The sequence below is a fragment of the Talpa occidentalis genome, unplaced genomic scaffold (genome assembly GCF_014898055.3).
Source record: "Talpa occidentalis isolate TD23 unplaced genomic scaffold, MPIMG_talOcc4v2.1 talOcc4.2, whole genome shotgun sequence".
NCBI lineage: Eukaryota > Metazoa > Chordata > Mammalia > Eulipotyphla > Talpidae > Talpa > Talpa occidentalis.
Window position 1 is genome coordinate 128,969,619 of NW_023602073.1, and position 15,367 is coordinate 128,984,985.

Consider the following 15,367-nt stretch of genomic DNA (forward strand, 5'->3'; position numbering starts at 1 on the left):
TGCAGCCAAAACTGATAAGTCTAAATTATTGTTGTTGATAGTAATTCTATGTCACTTTCTTTATTTTCAAAGAATTTCATATGTAATCATCAACAGTATAATATGCACTTTGGGAAAAATTTTATCTTTATACCTATCTTTTTAGCCATTGTTTTTTTCATACATTCAAATCTAACCCACATTATATTCCCTACACAGTTCAGCAAAGAAATAAAGATTGTCTTACATACCACCCATAAAAATATCTATAACAAATTAATTATTGTATCTGCAAAATTTCATTTTAGAAGTTTTCATCTTGGATTTATAGTTGAAGAATTGTTCTTTTACTATCACTGTGTAGAATTTTCTAAGCCTCATTATTTCAAAACAAAGTTTATTTCAAAACAAATTAGGTTGAGACATATTTAAAATGTCTATTAATTATTCAATTCTTTACATTTTTTTAATTACCTTTACTGTTTCAAGACTTACATTCAGAAAAATTAAGTAGAAAGTAATTGGGACAATTGTGTCCTGCTTTTCAAGTAGATGGTGGGTAGGCTAAAGGAAGCTTCTTTGTAACTTTTGAGTTAATTCTGTGTTTCCTTAAAATATTGTAAGCTTCTCAAAGTACCTAGTTATTAGAAAATATGAAAAATGTAAGCTGATTTTTATACTTAAATATAAAAACGATATTACACAACATTGTTGAAATTATGATATTGTCTACAATATCTGTATTTTGCAGATATTGAAAGTATCCTTTATTTTTACTACCAAATCACAATCATTATAATTTGTTTCAGAAGTGTAGTTTATATTACTCATGTTTGTACAGCCTACAAGACTTGAAGAATAAATATCATGAAATAAGATCAACAGTTTTTTTTAATAATTGTCTCTGTAGTATATTATTGGCCAATCTTCTCTGCCCATTTATTCTACTTTATTTTATTCTTGAACTTTTCCACTGCTAATAGTTTATTCTTCATTTACCTGTGTGCTCATTTATTGTGTGTCTCCTCTGCTAGAAAATATGATCCATGTGGGCAGGATTTTGCTGGTTTTGGTCAGTGCTGTTTGACAGAAATATCAAACAAGTCACATACATATTTTAAATCGAGTAGCTGCTTTAAATTTTTTTTTAAAAAAGGCTTATTTTAGTTAACACATTTATCTAAAATTTTATTTCATTTCTCAGTATATAAAATTGAGATAGTTTACATTTTGTCAAATGAGGTCTTTCAAATCCCATGGACCGAGGTACTTGTACTCTTATATTCTTACAGCACATCACAGATTAGAGTAACCACATTCTAAGCTCTAAATAGTGTTGTGTGGATAGTGGCAACCTTGTTGGACCAACAAAGATATAGTTCACCTCCATGCCCAGGGATACTCAGCAAAGCATTGGTGAAGGAGCAGATGCTGACATATCAGACATAAAACACCAACAAAAAACAGAATCTGTTTTTCACATTGAGTTTTTCCAGTTGTTGGGGTGTTGATTTTGGCAGTGGATGCTGAGGTATTTAGATAATTCTCTCAAAACTCCTTTTCATTTTGCTTCTATCAAGTTTATATATTATTAGTGCTTGGTAAAACTTGTGACTTAAGTAGTCCAATTTGTTTGATTTGTTCAATAGTTGATGCATTATAAAAAGCAACTAGTAGCTTTTTCAAAAACTTTTCCATGGATCATTACTTTCAACTCTTAGTTTCAAAACAACCTAATAAAAACAATGGGCTCATCCAGCATAGGAGAGAAGGAAAGGCCTAGTGTGTGGCATTCAGCACTAATCCGAGCCTACTGTCACTAGTTATGGAACATTAGACAAGTCTTTGAGCCTTAGTTTCCTCATTTGTAAAAAGAAATTTCAACCCTCATATATATCTTATAGATTAAGTGAAACTACACACATACACACACACACACACACAGAGTGAGCACAGTGAGTAGAAAACAGTAATTGCCTAATAAATGGCAACAGTTATCATATGATGACCTAATTGAACATTTTAAATATTTAGAGTATTTTTGATCTTCGTTTGAGACATTTTAATTTGTATGTTTATGAATTTTAGACTTTTAACCTGTGATTAAAATGCCCTCACAGGCCTGGATTTAAAATATAGTACACAATTTGCAGTTTAATCTTTTGGGATGTTAGTACGAATTAGGGAAAAAGTGCTTTAAGCATTGTGCCTGGCATATAATAAACACTCAAAAATTTTAGCTATTCTTCATTTATTCATTCAAAGGTTAGGTTTTTTATAATTATGTGTACATAATTATTTTTCTTACAATAGTTAAGCTTTTAATTTTTTTTCATGTTTTAATTTTGCATGTACTTTTACAACATTAAGGAGGGTTAAAATTCACATTAGTGCAGCCAGTTAAATGCATTTAACACTATTCATCTTTTCCCTCTTGGCATTTTTTGCCTACCTCCTTGTGTTCTTATGAAAACTAGGATTCTAATTTAAAATATGGGCATGAAATTCTGGCTCATTTCTTGGTCTGCATGTTTCAACTATATTCAAAACAAATTCAAAACTAAATTGGTAATCATTGAAAACAGAAGGTTCTAATATTTTGTAGGAATATTATTCCTTCAATTGTGTATACGTTTCAGCAGTCATCATATAATGAAGTGTTGTTGAACTCTCAAATGGGTGGGAGTATTCAAGTTTAGGTGAAAGTCTCCATTTGGCTTCTAATTCCAAGACCTAGACACTACATATATTTACATTTCTTAATAATTCATTTATCTCCATCAATTCAGAAGTAAGGTGGGATTTTGAAGCATTTTAAAGAAGTCATAAAATGACTTTTTCTTGGTCTTCAGTACTTCTGAAAGTTCTTTTTAAGGACAGATCTTATGCTTTGCTTTAGTCAGTTACAATACTGTGTCACTTCTGCTCTGAAATGCCAGTCAAAAACATCTGCTCAGCTCTCTCCTAACAACTTCTGTCTTAATTCAGATCTTCATCATCTTTTACCAATAATTTGAATTATTCATTTAATAATTTGTGTTTGGAGAAGGTTTTAGTTTATTCCAGCTGCTATATCAAAATATAATAGATGTGGTAACTCATAAACAACAGAAATTTGTTTTCTACTGTTCTGGAGGTAAGACAGTCCAAGATCAAGGCACCAGCATGATCTTGTTGGATAAGAGCCTGCTTCCTGGAAGCCAGATCCTTCTTGCTGTGTCCACAAATGGAAGAAAAGGCTAGGGAGCTCTGGCAGGTCTCTTTTAAAATGCATTGATTACATTCACAAACACCTCTACCCTTGTAGCCAAAGCACCTCACAAAGATTCCATTACCTAATCTTTGGCTGTTGGGTGAAATCTAGGAGTTGGATGTATACAAATATTCAGACCATAGCAAGGGACATTTACTCAATGCAAGATATTTAGTGCTGCACAAGGCCAATGCCATCTCTGCTGTTCTTTCTTTCCTGTTGCATGAGGCCTTTATCTGTGTTTCGGGTCTTTACTTGTCCCCCTTCCTCACTATTTCTCCTATGTCATTTCTGTCTACTGTGTTCCTTAAAATCCTTCAATGGTCTTCACTGGTCAAAAATTAAATTCCAAATTCCTTACCAATTATAAGGACTTTATACTAGGTTTCCTCTGGCATAATCTAAGACGTTGAAATACCTGCTTTACTCCAAATTTAGTCATTGGGGCCTTATTTCCTTTACACTAAATTACAAGACGTCACTTCCTTAGTTGTTGTCTCCATCTTTCCTGAACTGGGGAAGTTTGTCCTCTGACCACCTATAACACTGTGCAGACTTCACCTGTAATAGTTATGGTATCGTAAATATTATTCTTCCCTCATTTGACCATGAACAAATAATGAAGCCCCTAAAAATAATCACTTGGAAGAATGCATAACTGTTACAATATCTGAAGGATTATCTACTGCATTCTTTCATCACTTGCTCATTAAACATTAACTAGGAGTCTGGGACTATGGGTACTAAAGAGTAAGTGATCAATAGATGTGTTCTCTGTCATTACAATTATGATTTTGAGTGTAAGTTGAAATAAGCAGGACTTTCTGGTAAATTAGAGAAAGATGTTTTGTAAAGATATGACTATTAAAAGAAAAATTATTTTTTAGACCACAGGAAGTTTTTCTGTTTCTGACTTTTACTTTGGGTTATATATTTAGTTTGCACACAGTGGTCCAGAGTTTCTTCATTTAGTCCTCGTGTCATTTCATCACAGTCTTGAAAAAAATGGTATTCACTTTTGGAGGGGGCAATTTCTACACATCCATTGGAAAGTTCATATAGTTTTTTGTGACAAATCATAGGAACAAATAAGTGGAAGAGTTTTATTTTGATATTCTTTCCTTTTACTTCTTATTTTTCATAGAAAAATTTTACTGAAATTAAGATGTTTGTGGGTTTTGTAATGAGATTTGTGTTTACATTTTAAGGAAAGTATTTTTTTTTCTTTTCCTTTTTTATTTTTTCTTTATTCTTGAAAATAGTGTCTTGCCCCTGCATCTCAGAGTGCTGAGTTCCATCTTGAGAGGGAAGACGAGTTTCATAATAGAACAGGCATGACAAACTCTTTGTTAATCATTTCATTCTCATATTGTATAAATGTATACACAGGATACAAAAGAGAGTACAGTTAATCAGGCAGATAATTGATTTCTCAGATTATGAACATTTCTAGACTTGGAATTGAAAGCAAAGATAAATGTTTTTGAAAATATAGGGTTTTTTATCTTTCTTATTTAAAGCATTCTTCTGAGTTAGGAGAGGAAGTGATTATTTTGTAAGCTGGAAAGACAATGCTATACATACAAAATTTAAAACTTACCCTCAAAGTGATGTCATCCTATTTCAATTCATATCCAGATAGTTGTGCCCATGATGCATACTCAGTAGGAATATTTTTCACTTCCAGATTACATATTAGAAATTGGATTCTATAGGTTGCATAGGCCCTGACAATGTAAACACCCAGAGTGTATGATAGTGGATTTGTAAACATATATTATTCATGTTTTATATTAACCAAAGGATTTTTGAAATTGAGTCTATTCTACTTTGCATATAATATACCTTCAAAGCCTAAATAATCAGTCATAAGTATGTGTACTTGAAATTATATTGCAAAAGGCCATTATTTGTTTTATTTTAGAGAACATATTGTATGCCTTTGTCTAGAAATGGCTTGCATGTACTAGAAGTAAAAGTTATTTTCATTCTTTACCTTTTGCGGGTTAAAAACCACAAAGTTGAAATATAGTCTGCAAAATATACTGCAATGTATGTGAGAAGTCTGAGAGCAAGGAGGAGACTTAATTGATATGCTGAGAAATATATAAAACATACAGTGACTGGATTGAAAAAAATGAAAATTAATATACGAATGTTTTAGCTAACACTGTGCTTTGCCCCAGAATCTGGTGTTTATTATTGTGCACTTTGGTAGGAGACAGAAGCGGTATCAATTGGAAAAACATTTTGTAGTGAATTGAGAACAGTATGGCTTTCTAGTTCCTATGTGGGAAACCTGGTTCTTTGGTTTCTTTGTTCCGAGTTAAGCTAGTCCCAAGCTATTTTAGCTGAACATTTTACATACTAATGGAGTTTAGGGAAGTGCCTTTGGCAGCTGTTCATGGGATAATAATGAAATAGCTATTTGGTACTGCACGCTGCCGCCGTAAAATGTGAGGGGCATTTTATAGAGGTCTTGGTGAGTTAAGTTTAACAAGTATGTGAACCTGAGTGAGGAAGTTGTATTTTCATGAAAATAACTGGTACTCTTTTCTTACAGGTAAAGAAAACGTGTACAGAATCAGATGTTTCAGAACCTCAGAATTCCAGGTACAGTAAAATAGACATGAAGACTCCACTAAGTAATATTGTGATATTGGAGAACTAATAAAATGTTATTCTCCAGATACAACTATGATTTGAAATATTGAGTTTCCTTAGAAGTTATTCGTATGGAAATTATGTATTATACTGGTTATGGAGCCATTTCTCATTTTACTAATAGAAAGGACACAGGTTAAAGCCAACTTTAGAAAACAATAGTAGACCTATTTCTGGAAATATTTGAAAATATATTCTCCTAAGAGATATTTTAAAATTTCCTTCATTTTTCTTTTTTTCCTCTTCTTATAGTATATTCACACTAGAAATTTTGCCAAAAATGGAATAATTGTCAAATCTTTGTTTACCAAAAGTAAAGAATTTATTTTTCCTTTCCATCAAGCATTGCTAGATTTTAAGAATACTATCAAATTGGAAAAATCAAAGTTAGCTTGGCATTCTCTTTTTGGTTATTTATAGTCTATAGAAATGATGAGTTGAAGTGGTGTAGCCACTGCATACAGGAATTTAATGAATTTAGTTGTTTGTTGTTGGATTAGAGACGCAAGCCTATATACATCTTAAGTCTATACATTTTCTCTGTTTTTATCTCAAAATCCAGACTTCAGTTGTTTCTTTTTCAACTGAGGCAACTTTGGTTTACGAATGTATGTGATTTACAACTGTATATGATTCAGAGCTATAGGATCACTTCAGATAAATGTCACTGCACCACCCCCACCCCCAAGGCACCCATAGTCCTCCACCATCTTCCACTGTACACTCTCCATGCGGCCCACCACCCCTTTCCAGTAACCTTAATTCTACAGATAGATTTCTAGGTCTTGTTATTATATATAGAGCTTTGGGCCTCCCTGGTGGCACAAGGGGTTGAGACGCAACCTATGAAGCTGTCTGCGGCCACTGCAGCATGAGTTCGATCCCTGGGCATGGGACTGCCCACATAGGGCAGTAGACCTCTCCTGACTTGCCCGCTGCTCCCCTCAGCAGTGTATTTCAGTAGATCTGCCTGTTCTGTTCACCACTCTATCTCTGGTGAATCCTCTCACCCCCCGCACCTCTAGTCTATACCCCAGTTCTTGTCTGCATAAATGAATAAATCTTTTTAAAAAAATTATATAGAAAGCTTCTAGGGCTTCTATTATATAGAATATAGTATATAATTGTTATTATATATAATAACAATAAGTATACTCTCTATATATTAATGTATAACTTAATCTCTCATACTAAGAAATTTGGGTTTAATGATGAGGTGGGTCATAGCTTATTTGACCTACTTGCTCCAGTATATGATACATGTAATAATTTTCTTGGTACAATAAAACAATACAGATGTAGGTAAAATGTTAATGACCACCATATTTTCCTTTTGGAGAGCAAGCATGTATTATATACGGTCCATTTCAGTTTGAATAACTTTGCCTTTGTTTTATATAGCTTGATAGCCCTATAATTAAATCATACATGTTATATTAAAATGATTATGCATGGTCTTTTCTTTTTGATCATCAAGTGTATATAATATAAAAGAGGAATTTTGACATTTGATCTTTGTCTTTATAATTATCAAAATAGAATCAGATAGTTTTAGCTTACTGAGGCATTAGGAAATGGATAAACCATGAAATTTTTCTTACAAAGCAGATAATTCTAAGATGCATGAAGACAAGGAAATGCCCAAGCTTTCTTCCTTATGGATATTTCCTTTCTTATCATTTTTGCTGATCTCTATGACTTACCTATGTCTTGTTATTTAAGTAATCAATAAGTTTTTGTAAGCAGTTGGTTTTGAGGGTTAGTAGGAAAAAAAACAGGATAATATATAATTATCCTTATAATTACTATTTTATATTAACAGTTTTCACCATGAAGCCACTGTATTTTTTATCAGACAGTTATGCTTAAATAAATTTTAAACAAGTTGTAAGACACGTACTGATTCAGTGACCACAATTCATAAGTTAGAGAAGAATAAATGAGTTCAGAGCTCAGTGTTTTTAAACCTAGAATTAGATCATTCTCTTTTATTTAGCATATCCCAGCCCATATTGTCTTAAATTATAGTTTAATTTTTAAGGTAAACAGTGGTTATTTTAACATCTTTAAGAATCATATGATAAACACACACACACGTTGGACTTCTTGAAAATCAGTAGTTGGTTGCTTGGGATTAGCTGCTTCTAAAAGTTTCCTACTCTGTAATATAAACAGGTAAAATTAGGCAAATCAATTACTTAAGGACTCTAAAGCTTCGTGATATAAAAAGCAAACAAAGCAATCTCGTTTAATAATTTCTGAGATGGAAATACCTCCAGGCTGACTAGATTCATTTATTGGTTCAATTGTTGCCCTGATCTTTTGATAGTAGCTGGTCTCCTTTTCTAGCTTCTGGTGCAAGGAACAGTCTTCAAACTCTAGTAGCATGAGTAACAGAAAGGTGTGGTTACTCTTGGATACTAGGATGGATACTACCAGGACAGTTAGTAAATACAATGATGGAACACCAAGAAGAGAAAAAAATACACTAGAGAACATTCAGCCCAAAAGAATACAATAACTTACTGAAGAGTCAATGAATCAATGAATGCGATAATTAGTATTTGTTATGCACCTGTACTAAGGTTCAGATTCTCTAGCACACCCATACCCAATCACCACCAAATGCTTTTCTTATGGTCACTAAGCAATATTCCTTTAGCATGTATATTTATGGGTACATTCTTTTTTCCTCCTTAAAAACCACAGATGTTCTTACATTCTCTTTATTTCTCCCTTGCTGGTCTTCATCCCCCTTTCATCTTACTCCCTTCCATCCCCCACTTTCATGTACTTTCCTCTCGCTCTCTCTCTCTCTCTCTCTCTCTCTCTCTCTCTCTCTCTCTCTCTCTCTCTCTGTGTGTGTGTGTGTGTGTGTGTGTGTGTGTGTGTGTAAGAGAGAATGAACAAGAGAGAGGGGTTAGGGGGAGGGAATGGATTCAGAATGAGATTTAAGGCCTGGAGCTAGGAATTTCCATTCTAAACAAATCTAAAGTAAAGAACTGAGCTCTAAATGAAATTCTGTAAATACTGTATCAGCATAAAATGCATGGGAACTGGAGAACCACTGCCTTATAAAATGCTGCCTCACTTGAACTGAAGCTAATATCATTCATTTATTTAGCCAGCTTTATGGTGTGTTGGTTTTGGATTTGAAAAGATTATAATAAATGCAGATGGAAAGTGTTTTTACAGTAGGGAAATAATTAAATTGGGTGTGGAGACTTTGTCAGGGAAATTCTTGGAGTGACATATGTGTATCAGCAAATTCTTTGTCTTGCTTGGCCTTAATTCCTCATTTGGAAAGAAACACGAGGACTGCAGATGTGACTGGTAGATTGGGAAAAAAAGAATTTATAAACCCATGCAATCTAAGTAAGGTAAAAATGTCTTCTTAGAAGTAGCATTATGTGTACGTGCTTAAGGTCAGACCATAGGGACAGTATTTTCTTAGTTCATGAAGCTGTGTTGAACTTGAAGTCATGTGGAAAGGGATATAATGTGCTTCACAGAAAAAAATGACATTCCTTACATGTAATTTTTAACTTTACTCTGTATTGCTAACCATATCCAGAATATGCTAATCATATCCAGAAGATAGTGTTGTTGGCCTTTATTCCTAAGACTAATGTTAACCATAAAATGGGTACATGAAAAACTAAAATTCATCTTTTTCCTATGCTTTATCTAACCCTAAAATCGAATATGTTACTAGATCATTTGAAACAAACAAATGTGATTTTATATTGATTATTTTTCTATATTCATGGTGAATTTATTTGTGTAGATTTTTGCCTTACTTGAGTCATCACTATAAAATATATGGTTCTTGTTAAATTTTAATATAATAGCTCTTGGGCAAGTAAAGTTAACAGAAATAGTTTCTATGATTCTCATATTTTTTTAACCCTTCTGTTTTCAGCCTTTTCATTTTTGATGTGAGATGAGGAAAAATTTTGTTTTGCTCTTTAAAATGCATTCTTGGAAAATATCTTAGAATGCCTCATATTATAGTCACTATAATACCCAAATGATTTTTTTTTTTTGGTGATCTGGTGATGTTCTGTTCCTGTTTCTCTACTTTCCTCCCTTTGGGCCACTAATTAGTACATCATTTTCATTAAGAATAGATTAAGAAAAGAGAAAGGAATTAAAACTCAAAACTCAACTTTTCTTTTATATTGTTCTATTGATTACTGAATGAACGGATGGATATAAAAATGTTGGTGAAATTGGACTGTGATGTGGCTTCTAAGGATTCTTAGTTTCATTCTTATTATTGCCTCTTCCCATCCTTGCTACAGTACCACCAGTAGAATTCAACAAAGAAACAAAAGGAACACATTACAATATAGGGAGTGCTTATGATACATGTAAACCAAGATGCTAGTTTTTCCTTGGGGAGAGTGAGGATGAAGGTAATGGTGAGGGTAAATGCTTCCCCAATTCATAGGTTGAAGAAATTAGGTCTTCCAGGATTTAACAATTGCCTGAAATCAACAAAGGTCTTTCTGTGTCCTCTTGCCTTCATCTATACTAACTTTACAATTATCAAGAGAGAAAAAACTCAACTCTCCAGCTTTTAAAGAAGCTTTGTAATAAATCTGAGTTTAATATTTAATATTTCAGTGAGCCTCAAAAGGTTTATTTATTCAGTGTCTATGTGTCAGAGCTTAAAAATGCAACTAATTCATCTTATGTAAATAATTATGATTTAGCAATCTCATATTTAAAGTATTAATTTATACATGTGTATTTGCTAGTAAAATAACTACTGCAGTGCTTCCAGAAGTCTAAAATACCAGTATACAATTTCCTTTCAAAAAGTTAAGAGCTATATATTTTTATAGCAGTGAAAGCTCAGGGTGCCTCTATGAAAGCACATAGTATTTCACTGTGTCAAATCAGAGGTCCATGTACCCCAATGTGATGTCTCTAAGAAGCATCAAAAATCATTACTACCAGGATTGTTTGTCCTCACACTTGAAAATTAAAGATTGTAATGCCATTAAACTTAGATTCTCCAGTAACAAAATCTAGCTGTATGGTTCATGGATTATAGAACAGTTTGTTGATTTAGTATATTATTAGCATATATTCTTTTCTGGGCTAATGAACCCAGAAAATTACTATCACAATTCATAGTAATAGTTAATTCCTTGTTTTTAAATCCACTATTTCAAGTTATGACATACACTTCCCCTGAAAGTGATAGATAATTTGTGGATATATAGAAATTCTAAGCATGGGATGTAATTCTCACATTCGGAAATTTGAAGAGAAATGCCCTGATAACTCAATCCCTACATAAAATTATTTAATATGAGTCATATTATAGCTTGATTTTTTTTCCCAATTTGCAGAGCATTTTGTCTCATTTCAAAAACCTGGCCTCATGTGGATGCCTCTAATCTTTACTATTTTGACTGAATTATTTTGATGGAAGATTTTCTGAATTTTTTTTTTTTTTGCTTTTTCTGATGTGTTCTGACAGTGTTTTGCAGGTATGGAAATAGCTGAGGTTCTCAACAAGAGTGAATGATGGATTCTGTATTGCTGCTAGTTGTAGCCTTAATATCTGGGGTTTCTTATTCTTTTTGACCATAGGAGTGTATTGAATTATGCTTATATTTATATTTATTATCAGATAAATATCTAAGGTATCTGCTAAATCCCTGGTATCAGTGATAAGTAAAGATTTAAAAAACAGTCTGAAAACTTAGATTATGGTGCTTTGATGGTGGATGTGGTGTAGCAACATACATCTAAAGAGATATGAACTGATACCTCTAAATCATGCACAGTGTTGAAACCAATGTCACCACATTGAAAAAAATATTACAGAAAAAATTAATCTAAAAGAGATAAAAACAATAAAAAAAAGATAAAAACAATAAAAAAAGTAAAAAAAAAAGCTTAGATTATTTCCTAAATGCTTTATTGTATATATCCCTGATCAACCCCTTTCTATAGTTCATTTGGAACTCCTGGTAATTTATCTTTATTGACCAACATAGCTTAGTATTATCTCTATACTTGATTTTTTTTTAAGATTTATTTTATTCACACAAGAGCCGGGGTACAGGCCAGATGCGCGGGAGGGTGAGAGGATTCACCAGAGACAGAGGGGGGACAGAACAGGCCGACTGACAAAATACACTGCTGAGGGGGGCGCCGGGCGAGGCAGGAGAGGTCTGCTCGCCATGTGGATTGCTGCGCCTGGTGGGGATCGACCTGGCACTACAGAGGCTGCGGACAGCTTCACAGCGCTGCACTCAACCGCCCGAGCCAGAGAGGCCCCCTTGTTGATTTCTTTGTGCATTTCTCTCTAGAGTTAGTCATCCTCCAATATTAAATGAATAAAGGGTGTAAAATAACACATGTGAAAGGCCTTTATACTTTGTTACTCAGAAAAGCAATGGCTTATTAGGTACAATTGGTACAATTAGGTACAATTAAGTACAATTGAAGACCCCTGATCCTGAAATCCATGAAGGGAGGGCAGCTGCACCCACAGAGCAGGTTCACTTAGTGACTCCTCTTCATTCAGGTATGTGCTATGCTGCTCAGTCTTCGCCCTACTCTTTTCAGATCCCAAGGTTTTATTTTTGTTCTTTTTGCTTTCCTGTCATGTTTGTTCATGATGTGTGTAGCAGCAGGAAGGCCACAGAGCAAGATCTCTATGATCCGAGCAGACAGGTAAAGAAGGAGTCCTGGAGCCCTCGGTGGCTTTTTCAGGCTTTTTTTGAATTTACCAGGTACATGGCAGGCAGGGGCCCCCCGCAAATCTTTTGCTCCTTCTAGGCTCTCAGGCATTCTCTCGTGGGCTCTGCTTCTCTGCTGGTGCTACTCCCATTCTCTTCCTGTCTCTTGCTTGTTCTCCTTCGGGTGGTTCTGCTGCTCTTATTCTCCATGATGCTGCCCTTATAAGCCCAGTCTCAGCCCAGGTGTACCCACCTACGCAGTCAGGTGTACCCACCTGATTCCAGGTGCCCGCCCTCAGGCATGCATTCAGGACCACAGGGATCCATCATCAGTCCTAATGGCGGGAGGGCAGAAAAGCCTGACAGTTATTTACCCTACAATGTGTAATCTCTGTTCACAACTCCTGATGTGACTCACAATGCCTAGTGTGCTCTGGCCACTTCCTATTACTGTAGTCTCAGTCTCAATCCAGCTTTCCCTTAGGAGAAGGTCTCCATTCACAGATATTGTTCCATACTCCTCCCTCTCCCTTCCTCCCTCTCCCTCTGTCTCCTTTCCCTCCATTTCCCTCCTTCCCCCTCCCTCAGTGCGCCCTTCTTTCTGCTCACATCTCTGACAAATGCTTCTTCCTCGTGGAACCCTTTCCAGGCTAGTTAGCTGGGCCAGCACCACTGCCCAGTGGCTTCACAGCACTGGGTGCTTTTCCAGGGTGCCTTGGTAATGCCTGCCTCAGGCACCACTCTTTAAGCACCACAGAGTTAGGGTTCATATCTCAAGTATAATTTTACTGGGGATTTCTTTCAGTCATCCCAAACTTCACTTTAAAAAACTATATAATTATTACATAACCTTCACCCCCCCACCCCCACCCATATCTTTTTTCTCCAGTGATGATTTGGTCCGTTGACCTACCTCTGAACTTCAGTCTCTCCTGTGTTTTGAATCTCTTTATCCTATTCCTTCTCACTGCCACTATGAAAATTCCGGCTCTCTTCACCTATTCATTGATCAGACAGGCCATTTACTAAATTTACACTATACACTGACACTTTGAGCAAATGAGTAAAAATAGAATTGTGTGCAAAAGGTAAAAATGGGGACTTATGCTGTTCACACCTACTTGCTGTCTAAAAGAGATCAGAGATTACCAGGCTACCTGTTATCTGCTCTCCTGTTGCCCTAATTCTGGTATATTAAATGTTTATTTAGTCCCATTTCATAGTCTTCCTTTAGTTCTGACAAAAGAGTAATCTAACTTGAGTCCTCAAAAGTATATTCTAGGGGGCCTCCCTGGTGGCGCAGCAGTTGAGCACTGGGCTGCGAAGCTGCCCGCAGCCTCTGAAGTGCCAGTTCGATCCCTGGCCACCGGCAAGGGTCCCACATGGCACACAGACCTCTCCTGCTGCCCGCTGCTCCCCTCAGCAGTGTACTTCGGCACTTCTGCCTGCTCTGCTCCCCGCTCTGGCTCTGGTGAATTCTCTCACCCTCCTGCGCTTCTGACTGTACCCAGTGCTTGTATAAATAAATCTTAAATATATCTAAAAAAAAAAAGTATATTCTAGGAAAAAATATGTGAATCAATGATTTTCACTCTTCCCTTTTCTTGTTGCTATTCTTTCCCTTCCTGTTCCTACACAGCCCTTAGAAATAGGATGTTTTTGTACTATGTGACTACTTGAGAGCATCTGTTTTAGGTCAGTATTTACTCTAATACTTCAACAGAGGAGCTCATTCCACTAGAAGGATATAGGCGAATAACACCACATGAGCACAGCTTCAGGCCTGAGCACTGTGGCCAGAATGGGCAGGAAGGGCTCGTAGAGGCTTTAGCTAATGTCAAAGAATAGATAAGATTTGTAGAGATAAGCCACAGTGAGATACAAAAAAGAAAAAAGACTAGAAGCTGAATTGTGGTGAGTAGTCTGTATGGATGGTAAGTAGTCCTGTTAGAGTCATGTGAAGAAATAATAGATGAGATTGGAAAATCGGTAAATTCACACAGACTGTGGCTGCGTTGGGTTCCTGGTTGTTTTAATTAGAACTCTTATAAGCCGGCATTACTATGTGAGCCACTTGATATAAAAAAGGAGAGTTTGGGTTTTTGTTTGTGTAGGGTAAGATAAAAAAGTATCAGGCTTGGACCTCCCCTGGTGGCGCAGTGGTTGAGCACTGGGTTGAGAGGCTGCCCGCAACCTCTGCAGCGCCAGTTCGATCCCCGGCCACCAGCGAGGGTCCCACCAAAAAAAAAAAAAAAAGTATCAGTCTTTTCTGCCCTCCCGCCATTAGGATTGATGATGGATCCTAGTGGTCCTGAATGCTTGCCTGATGGCGGGCACCTGGAGTAGGGTGTGGGCATGCGTAGGTGGGTACACCTGGGCTGATACTGGGCTTGTAAGGGTGGCGTCATGGGGATGCCAGCAGAATGAACGAACAGCAGAGGGAAAAGAGCAAAAGGAAGAACAAAGCGAAGAGAGAAGCAGAGGCCAGAGAGCCAAAAAAGAGTAAAGACTTGCTGGGGGTTGGGAGGCCCCCCTCTTGCCCCCGGCACCTCTGCCTGCTGTGTACCTGGTAAATACCAATAAAAGCCTGAAAAAGCCACTGAGGGCTCCAGGACCCTCTCCTTTCACTGGTCTGCTCCGTCATAAAGATCCTGCCTTATGCCCCTCCTGCCGCTACAGTTTATTTTGTTTTTAATAGTTTAGGGAAATTGAGAAGAGAGGGTTTGCTGAATCCTGTAAGGCCTGGGAGTCACAGACTGCCTTCCTG

At 36.0% G+C, this 15,367-nt stretch overlaps 1 protein-coding gene across 13 annotated transcripts in view; it reads left to right on the forward strand.

The window, feature by feature from the left end:
- The window catches only part of EYA4 (EYA transcriptional coactivator and phosphatase 4), a 241,808-nt gene that overhangs the window by 117,424 nt on the left and 109,017 nt on the right, over window positions 1-15,367 (forward strand). For all 13 annotated transcript variants that reach the window (XM_037520421.2, XM_054697847.1, XM_054697853.1 and 10 more), the window contains one exon: window positions 5,796-5,845. In XM_037520421.2, coding sequence (XP_037376318.2) covers window positions 5,796-5,845 — 50 coding nt within the window. The remainder of the gene's footprint in view (window positions 1-5,795; window positions 5,846-15,367) is intronic.